The sequence below is a fragment of the Passer domesticus genome, chromosome 3 (genome assembly GCF_036417665.1).
Source record: "Passer domesticus isolate bPasDom1 chromosome 3, bPasDom1.hap1, whole genome shotgun sequence".
NCBI classification, from domain to species: domain Eukaryota; kingdom Metazoa; phylum Chordata; class Aves; order Passeriformes; family Passeridae; genus Passer; species Passer domesticus.
Window position 1 is genome coordinate 94,304,796 of NC_087476.1, and position 10,186 is coordinate 94,314,981.

General features: G+C 55.1%; 1 protein-coding gene across 1 annotated transcript; it reads right to left on the reverse strand.

Annotated features, from left to right (window-relative positions):
* Positions 1 to 3,496: 3,496 nt before the first annotated feature.
* On the reverse strand, positions 3,497 to 7,403 carry SIX2 (SIX homeobox 2). The gene is made up of 2 exons (XM_064414455.1): positions 6,499 to 7,403; positions 3,497 to 3,928 (listed from the first exon to the last, which is right to left on the reverse strand). Exons 1-2 carry the CDS (start codon positions 7,056 to 7,058, stop codon positions 3,625 to 3,627), a joined length of 864 nt encoding a protein of 287 aa, XP_064270525.1. The 5' UTR covers positions 7,059 to 7,403; the 3' UTR covers positions 3,497 to 3,624.
* Between the last annotated feature and the right edge of the window lie 2,783 nt (positions 7,404 to 10,186).

Sequence of the window (10,186 nt, forward strand, 5' to 3'; positions counted from 1 at the left end):
TCTTGCTACCTGTTCCCAGAGAAGTGGCAGAATTTGTGCCACATATCCAGCAGCCTGTCGGGATGCTCTCTCATAGCATCCATCAGTATTTCCCCGTCAGAGTGATGAGCTGCGCCTTGTCAGGAAGGACAGAACTATCTTCTGTCTCAAACGAGCTATTTCTCTCATGGCTCTCCTCAGTACAGCACCGTGTCCGTGAACGCTCACACAATAAAACACCCAGAAAAAACCCTCTGCCCTAGCACATGTGAATATTCAGCACCCTGTTATCTAAAGGACTGACTCCATTTACATTTCGGGGGCCGCAAATGCTGAATGCATTGTGTAATTTGGTAATACTATATTTTTAGGTCAATCACTGTATATATATATTTTACATATACACATACGTAGATATATATGGGTGTGTATGTACACATAGGTATGTGTGTGTTCCCATATGAGAGAGAGAATGCCGTTCTTCCCAAATTGTCCAAGCTATAGAGGATCTGCCGTGCAGTTTGCCTGCCACATCCTGGCCTCAGTGCGAGGGTAGCTAGGAGAAGTTTCATGGATAAAATCTACCGGAACCGAACCATCTTTTTATTTATGCCCTGAGACCCATGCGGGTACCCCAGGAACAGCCATCCCTGAGATATGTCCCATGTAACCTAATGCTAGTGAATCATAACTAATCTGTTTAAAACCAAGGATTAGTCACGTCAGTTTCGGCATATTCCTCTATCGGGAACTTTTTTTTGTGCGTGGAAAATTGGAAGGATTTGGGCTAATTTACCAAACATCAGTACTAAGGCAAGTACGGTCTGATAAAATGAGTCTTAACATGTTCAGGGTTTCAGGTTGCATTACACACGTCCCATCATAGGGGCTTTGAGCTGTGTGCATCCTTAATGCCAGATTGACCTGCAGAATTTTTTTCTTACTGCGTGATTTCTGTTTCTAGCCATCTTTAAGTGGCTTCAGCGACTTGCCGTCTTTAAATTCATCCATATATAAGTGATCCTCACTGAAATGTACATGAGTTTTCACAGACCCCATTCTCTCAAAGGGTCTTTCTCACCGTGTCAGCTCTTCATTTACTTTCCCCGATCGAATTCTGCCTCCTCTGTGCAATATGACCTTTTATTAATCACGTAAACCCCATCCTGTTTTCATACTGCCTCTTTAAATATTCCCCATCTTGGCTTTACTCTTTCTTATTTTTTCTTTCTCCAGCGGGCAAAGCTTTAAGGCTTTATTTCGATTTCGAGGCCATGTTTTATTAACCCAGACATTCTGTTTTCCTTCCCAAACTCATTTCTATCTAAAAAATACAAAATAATTAACTATCCAATTAATTAATTCTTTGCCATATCGCACCACTGTGCGTGTTATTTTACAGAGAGCAGAGATTTTCTGTAGCTCTAGGAAGCAGTGGTTCCTCTATTTGCAAAATGTTTATTTTCAAAGAATTAAAATCCATAGCTAAAATTATTAGATGCCTCTCAGCGGAAATAACAGGATCCTCTGTTTAGACCCTAATGCACGTAAGGTCACACTGGTACGCTCCCACAGCACAGGCATCAGCGCATCATCTCTGCTGCTGAGAAAATCGCCCCTAAGTGCAGAAGCGGGGGAAGCATAAACCCGAATATATCACGTTGTCTCCGATAAAATATTGCACCCCGCTGCACCCCAGCAAAACGAGAAAACTGGGTTTACAGCCGCGGCTAAGGGAGAGCTTTTTTCGGAGACCGAGCCTCCCCATCACCGGCATCCATACACTCCCTTCTATAGACTTTTAACGGGACCTCAGAGAAATGTGCTTTTAGCGGACACCCGCAAACGCACAGAGGCGCTAATCCAGACCCAGATTACATCAAATTAGGACACTGCCCGCACAATACTCCCACTGATTGAAATTTCAGCCAGCATCTGAAACCTGGACACGATCTTTGCTGGTCTACACATTTTTTTATGTCGCTTGAAGTCAAATCGTTTTCTGGGTTTATTTTTCACAAGAAAATCATTCCAAAGAAGATTAAAATAGACCAAAAATGAAAATATAAAGCTGTTTGTAAGTTCTGAGAACATTTTAAGCTCATAACACATTCGGCTTCTAGCAAAGACGAACAGCGAGGGTGCAAGTGCAGAGTCCTGAGCTCTTTTAACGGGGCGAACTGGAAAGCAACCTGCCTGTCTCTTTGGCCACCCGGTGCTTACAGGAAAGGAAATTAAAAAGAGAGAAAGAAAAAGAAGAGAAATAGAGAATCCCTTTCGCAGCATCCCGCAGGGGCCGGATAGGCGTTTGCAGCCCAGCCGTGCTGGCCCCGGAGCGGGGTCTGGCCACCCTCGGTTTGCCCACCCGCCTTCGGGACGCGGAGGGGGGAAGAGGGGGCAGCTTTTTGCCGGGGCAGGCGAGCACGGGGGCAGAAAAGCCCGAGGTCGTGCCCTCGGGGAGCAGGTGGGCGACCTCTCCGCTTCCCTTGAGGCCCGCACCGCCCGTCCTTCCCCGTGCCCTGGCTCTCCGCTCCCGCAAGGTGACTTCGGCTGCCCGCGGCGTTCGGCGCTTCCCCGGACGGGCCGGGAAGGGTCCCGGCGTGCCCGGAACAAACCGGGCAGGGTGGCGGGGCTCTGGCCACCCGGCACCGCCTCCCCCGGCGTCCCCACCAGGACGCCCGCTCTGCTCCGCTCGGGACTGAGCCCGAAAACACCCCGCGGGCGAGTGAAGCGACCATACACCGAGCTGGATTTCTAAATTTTATTATAAAATAAAAGCAGAAATATTTTCCAAAGAATGTATTCACATAATATAAACAATAAACAAAACTAAAGTGAGTGACTTGCGGTTGATACTGTCGTTTAGGTCTAAACTTGAGCAGCAATTCCTGTTTTCTTTTTAAAGCCCACTCCAGCCCGCGTCGCACACCGAGGGGAAAATCTACCTCTGCCTTCCTTCGGGCCGGAGCCGGGCCATCATTTCCTTTCCCACCCAGCAAATGGCGAAAGCACCACATGGACAAGGCCAAAGAAGCTGTTTCTGCATAGCATCAGCTACAAGAAGGTTACAGAGTCTGCCTAGAGCGCGTGTTGCTGCTATATCTTGACTACAACTTTTGTATTCTTAGTTGAAATTGTACATCGTACACCTGCCACGGATACATAACTACAATAGAATAACGGGAGCGATGTGTAACTTTCAAACAGGCATGGCAAGAGCAGCCTTGCGTTCCCCTTTCTTCCCCACCCCCCCAAAAAAATAAAAATATTACGATGTGCCTCTTCCCACACAGACCGGCCCGATCGAGTGACAACACTGAGAGATTTGTGAAGTTAAGGCTGGAATGAGCTGCTACACCGATCAGCCTTACAGCCTGCCGTGAAAATCACGGCTCCTGTCCAACAGTCCTTACACGCCTGAAAACGCCTGCAAGCAACCCTTAAGGCTTTTCACAATATCAGCTACCCACAGCGGAGTCCTCTACCTTGCAAACCTGCAGCCAGCCTGCTGCCAAAGGGCACAACACTTCCACTAAGGTGTTTGTCATTGCTTTCAAAGTCCCTGGTAAGATTAAGGAAAAAAAAAATAATAGGAAAAATTGAGGAAAGGAGGGCTGGTGCGAAGGAGTGAGCGTGTACAGGGTTTTAAGAGCCCAGATCGACCAAGTTAGATGACATGGGGTTGAGAATGGAGTCCTGCAAGCTGTGGTGGTGCATGGGGTCGGCGCTGGGCACGGGGATGGCGCTGGGGCCCTGGGGGTGGCCCAGGCCGTGCAGGGGCTGCAGCCCGGGGTTGGAGCTGAGCAGCAGAGCGGGGCTGGAGGAGGTGTGATCCGGGGTCCCTGACGGCGTCTTCTCGTCCTCTGAGCTCCCCAAAACTGTCTTATTCCCGTTCATTGACGCCGAGAGCGGGTTGTGGCTGTTGGAGTTGGAATTCTCGTTGTTTTCCCTATAGGAAACACAAAAGAGGGATGGAAATCACCATGTGGCCGTCGCTCCGGGGTGCGCGCCGCGGGAGCGGGGGAGGTGGGAGCTGGCTCCGGGGAGCAGCGAGCGGAGGGGACTGCAAAAACTGTAGGTTTAAAAACTCTGCCAACCTCCAAGGCCTCTTCATCTGGCACTTAGGTCTAAGGTCCGCTGAGCTTGTAAACAGTCTCCCACCAGCCCAGCGGAAAGTGTCACTTTGCCAAACCGTAATTTTCTGCCTCCAAAGAGTTTGCACAGCGTGAGGAGGGGGGCGGAAGGGAAGGGAGGAAGACTTTATAAAAAAAAAAACCCAAACCAAAACAAAACTAAAAAAGCAAAACTTTTAAACTTTAAAACTGTTCTAGGAGCTGAAGAGATGTTCAGCCATGATTTCTCCTGAGAAGGCCGAAGCCCGGAGAGCTGCAAGCTCTCCAAGGACGGCTCCGTGCAGCAGAACAGCTTCCCGGGCTCACATCAGGAAGGAAAGTCTTTTGCTTAAGTAACTGGACATGGTTTTTCCCCCCTCGCCCTGAGCTTCAAGCTCAAAACGTAGCCCAATATGGACGATAAGGAAAGCGAACAGAGTTAACCCGCTGCTTTCCTGGCCCTCTCAGGAAATGGTCCGCGTGCCCGCCGCTCCTCCGTGCCCTCCTGGTGCACGGGGTGGCTCTCGCACGGCCCCGCGGCGGGGGCAGCCCGCACCGCCCGTGCGCCTGCCGACAAAGGCTCGGAAAGGCAGGACATAGTTTCGAAATTCAGCACCGGGTAAATACCGAGGAATCGCTGGAGGCGGGCCAAGCCCTAGCATATATATCTATATATTTATATAGCTATATATGGGGTTTTTTTTCGGTAATGTGAGTGACAAGAAGGGGTCGCGGTTGCCGTCTAGGCAAGGCTTACGCGGCCTGCATAGCCCTCGTAGAAATACTTTAGACACCGTTCTGCCTGAAATACTGAAGGCAGTACAAGGCTATTTAAAAGCTTCTGCGGAAGTTTTGTAACACGCTATCTGGCAGAGGGGCCTTATCCTGCAGGATTTGGTCGAGAGAAGTTAAGCTATTGCACTGACGGGTTTTCCTCACTAAGGGCTGCATGATGTGGCTGGAGACACTTAGTGCCAAAAAAATAAAAATAGACAAGAAAGCTCTGTTTGAACAGGTTTCCTTGAGTGGATGGCAATCCCATGAACGGTCTGTTTTCCAACGCCTGGAGTGTAATATAAGGTTGAGTGTATTTCTCAATGTCAAAAATATTATTTGTCTCTGGAGACCTTTAAAGTTTGATTCCTCGGGAAAAAAAAAAAGAAAAAGGAATGGAATAAGTGTAACCTTCATTTCCTCTGGATATTTGAAGGTGAGTCCCTGCTATCAGCAATAAAAAGGATCTCTAACATCTCGTAAAACCAACACTTGTGAGGATTTGAAGGAAAATTAAGGCGCTAGCACAGTTTCGGGAAATGAATAGAGCAAATCTGTGCCCGAATCTGCCGGGCTGCACAGCAGTGCGGCGCGGCGCTGCCCGTTTCCAAAACACGGTTGGCAGAAACCAAAGATAGAGAAAATTCTCCTCGGAGGCACGGATCTACAGGATTCTGATCCACTAATTTACCGCGCAGATCGTACGATCATACGATTGCCTGTACGGACCGGGCAGTTCAGTGAGCTAGTGAACGCAGTAAGAGACCCTTTTTACTTCTTCGACTGTCTTCCTAAGGCACAGTTCTGCTGATGGAAAAATCATCCCGAATAGCCAGGGATGTAGGCATTAACCTCTTCCTGGCGATTAATGGTCCCTTCACTCCACTTAAGGTGAAAAACACAGATGCAGAATCATATTCGGCCTAAGAACACACACCTATTGAGGTGCGTTCATGAGCACCTTGCTGGGCAGCGAATAAGAGCTGCAAGGTCATGAGCGAGGCAGGAAGTTGCTCCGCTCAGTCCCTGTCCGGGTCTCCTGCCGCACGCCAGGAGCCCAGGACAGAGGACATATTTTTTGCCACCGTTCAGACCCACGCGTTGCCGGCTGCACCCGGCTGTCCCTTTCTGCGCCCGGGTAACCCGCAGGGACGCGCTCTGAGCTGCGCGGGGCGCGGAGCCCTTGGGCCCCCACGCCGGCCTGTCCCGAGGGCCGCGGAGCCGCACGGGCACCTCCGGCCACGGCTCCTGGCCGGGCTCCCCGCCGGGCTGCGGCGGAGAGGCGGCGGCAGCGCCGCTGAACCGGGAGTGGCCGCAGGCCGTGCGAAGCGTGCCTGGCAGCCGGGGCTGCCCCGGGGCCGCCGCGCCGGCTGTGCGGGGAGTGGGGTGTCGGCGGGGAGCGGGTCTCGGCCGCCTCTCCCGGGGCTGCTTTTGGTGCACAGACGCCTTCACCGAGCGCCCAGCTCGCTGGCCTCTGAGCGCCCCCGAGGCGGAGAGCCCCGTCCCCTCCCAGCGGGCCTTCCGCAGCCGGGGCCGGGGCAGAAAGAGAGACTCGGGGTGAGCCCCGGGGTCGGGGAGCCGCGGGCGCCGGGGGAAGCCGTGGGAAGCCGTGGGAAGCCGTGGGAAGCCGTACCTTTCCTTGGCCTCGGCGGCGCGGTCCCGCTGCCGGCGGTTCTTGAACCAGTTGCTGACCTGGGTGGTGGTGAGGCCGGTGGCCTCGGCCAGCTCCCGCTTCTCGCGGGGGGACGGGTAGGGGTTGTGGGCGTACCACTCTCGGAGGACACTGCGGCTCTTCTCCTTGAAGCAGTAGCTGGTCTCCTCGCCGTCCCAGATGGAGCGGGGCAGCGGGAACTTGCGGCGCACCCGGTACTTGCCCACCGCCCCTAGGGGTCGCCCCCGCAGCTTCTCCGCCTCGATGTAGTGCGCCTTCAGCCAGAGCTGCTGCAGCTTGGGGTGGTTGTGCGCCGAGAACTGGTGGCTCTCCAGGATCTTGTAGAGCTCGCGGAAGTTGCCCCGGTGGAAGGCCACCACCGCCTTGGCCTTCAGGACGCTCTCGTTCTTGTGGAGGTGCTCGCAGGCAGGGAGGGACCAGAGGAACCGCCCCAGCCGCTCGATGTTGCCGCCTTGCTGGAGCACCTCGCAGACGCAGGCCACTTGCTCTTGGGTGAAGCCAAAAGTCGGGAGCATCGACATGGTGAGCCCTGCCGCGCCGCGCGCCCTACGGCCGCATAGAGGGGAGCGGCGCGGGGCGGCGGGCAGCGCCCGGCATGCGGGGCCGGCCCCGGGGCGGCGGCGCCCGGCGGGGCCCGCTCGGGCGTCACGGCCGGGCGCGGGGGGCCGCGGCCATCGGCGGCGCCCGGCCCCGGGGCGGTCGCGGGAGCCGGGGAAAAAATGCGAAGAGCGACGAAAAAAGTCTCGAGAGCCCGAGCGCGGGCGGCTTTTCCCCCCGGCCGCCGCCTCGTTTTTGTAAGTCCAAGTTGCGAGAGTAACTTCGTGCCTCTTTTGTCTCCTATCTGCAGCGCTCGCAGCGGCCGCGGCTCTCACACCCCCACCCCCCTCGGCCGCCGGTTTGGGATCTCCCTGCTTCCCCCCCACCCCCCACCGCCAGATCCCACATAATATAGTGGTAAAGCCCTGCTCGCTCGCTCCTCTCTCCTTCTCGGAGTTTTCCCCCCTTTCTTTCTCTCTCTCTCTCTCTCTCTTTTTTTTTTTTCTTTTTTTTTTTTTTTTAATAATATTATTCTAAGCTGGCATGAAAAGTGATTATCCGCGCTGTGATTGGTCCGGTTATCTGACCCGGGGACTGCCAGGAGAAGACAATAGTTTTAGTCAAATTATTTGCCATGGTGACGCTGTCAATCAGGGGTAACCCGATCTGTTTTGAGGTGGCTCCCCGGCTGGGTTGACAGATTGCTCAGATCCACTCAGAGGCGGCCCCGAGAGCTGAGATATTAGCTAGCGAGGGAGAAATTTCCGTCGTGATTGACGCTGCAGGCGCCCGTCGGGGGAGAGGGGGAGCGCGGAGCCCGGGCCCCTGCTCCTCGCCGCGGGGCACTGCGGCGCGGCGGGACGGAGCCGCTGTCTCGGCCGGGCCCCGCCGTCCCGTCTGGATCCCGCAGCCCCATCCCATCCCCGCTGCTCCGGACGGACAGCGGGCTCTGCCGTCCCTGGCAGCCGCGGCTGCAGTGGGAGGAAAAGCCCGTCTCCGGCCCTTACAGAAAAATTTCATTCTAAAAGCGTTCCCTTGTAGCCTCTCTCCCCAGCGCCCAGTAACCACTGTTGGAGAGTTTTATAAGGAAGGGGCCTCTCATGTACAATGGAGACCCTGTTCGTGACCTGGGATCCCATTACACGCTTCTCGTACCTGCCCGGGAGCGAGAAGAAGGCACGGTGATACGGGGCCGGAGAGGGATTGCCTCTCCATGAATCGCCGGCCGTGCCCCACCGCGCTCCGGCGTGAAGGGCGCCGGCATTTGTGATCACCGGACGCCGGACATTCACTTATACTCGATTTTCAGAGCGTGTCGGGGTGTTTAATCCAGGAGAGGAACACGTGTAAAAGTGTAAAAGTCAGAGACACTTGGCTTGATTAAGCGGACCCTTATCACCCACGCGTGCCCTTTGCACACCGCGTTTTAACTTTACCGACTCCGCGGGGCAGGGACCCGCATCATTTCCCGTCCCTTGTCGGTCTACACAAAGTGAAAGGCGAGGGAGAGAGGTCGTGCAAGCTGCAAGGTCGAGGGAGAAGGTGCGATGAGCGGCTGAAGGGAGCCGCGGCGCCTTCTCGGGAGCGGCGCACGGGGTGGCGGCCGAGTGGGACCGCCGGGGCGGAGGCTGGCGCCGGGCATCGCCCAGGTGAGGGCACTCGGGAGGAGCCTCCCGGCCACAAACTCAGGGTAGTTTCCATGGCCTGTTATGTTCCCCTTTTGCTGAGAAATAATAATTAATCCCACAAGCTCCTTCTACGGTATTTGCAGTCCTGACAGGAGAGGTCTCTGCAATTGTGGGTTCCTGCCGCGGTACCTTTTTAGCCGCCCCGGCGCGTCAGGGATTTAGCGAAGCCGCAAGAGACCGGACTGCGGCTCCCCGCCTCGCAGCCCGAGCCTCCTCGGCCGACGCCCCGAGCCCCCGTGCCGGCCCGAGCGGGCGCAGCGGCCGTCCCCGGGGGAAGGCGAGGCTGGCGCGGCGGCGGCTCCCGGCGAGGAGCCGCGCCAGGGCTGCGGCCGGGGGAAATGCGGCGGGGGAGGGAGGCAGGAGGAGGAGGAGGAGGAAGAGGGCGGAGTAGGGGGGCAGCGGATCAACCGTGTCCAGCTCCCAGCATGTCCGAACGCCTGTGTATATCCGCGGCGTATGCCCGTACTTTCTCGAGTGCACTCTGCTGTGGAAGCTGCGTTGTCCTCCTACCTGTCCGTCCGGCCTTTTCACGAGTGCTGCCTTAGGGAAACAGTGGCAAGCGGGCGGTTCCCGCCCTGGATCCTCCGGGAACGGAAAATAGAGGCTTCTTTTTCAAGTGGAGGAAAGAGCAGCTCAAATTCGTTTAAAACAAAATCGGGCATGTTGGTGACAGGTCGGTAAAGTCCCCTCGCATGATGCTCCCTCCGTTCTTTTAGAAAATGAGCTCTCAACTGCTTAGTGCCTCGATTCCGGCCGATCTCTGCAGGATTCAAACTGTGCTTATTTGTAAACGAAAGCATCCCGATCCCAGCGCTTCCCAGCCAACCTAACCTGGACAGTTCACAGCCGCAGCTGTAGCCAACAGCGGCAGGACGGTACAACCGCGCCACTTCAAACGTAGCTCTGAGCAGAAAAGGCAACAAAACCCCAAATCCCCTCTCCCGTCCCCGACCTCTGCGCGCACACACCGTGTGCCTTCCGCTCCTTCCCGCAGTGGGGACCCTGGAAATCATGAAAAGTGCTAGCGAGGTCTGAGCTGTGCCTCCCGACTCCATGCCACCACGCTCGGTCGCCCCACGTTTATTAGGGATATACCTGACTCCTCTTCCTCTCTTTCTATCTCACAACCACAGTGGTTAAATCTGAACTGGAACAGCTGTTAGCCCTAGCTGGAAAGGAGCTGTCAAAACCTGTTGCATAGATTTAGACCTGAAAAAGAGTCTCCTTAGCATCCTAAATCGTGAGCACAGAGTTTACACTCCAGCTCCTCCGTAGGCGCTTTCACTTTAGGCTGCCTTAGCCGTGCTGCAGCTTGCATGTAATGTAAGTTCACTTCCCGGAGAGCCGGGCAGAGGCAGGGCTACCCCCTTCCCGGGCACCCTGTATCAGCTTGCGTCCTAGAGCAATCGTAAATTAGTGACATC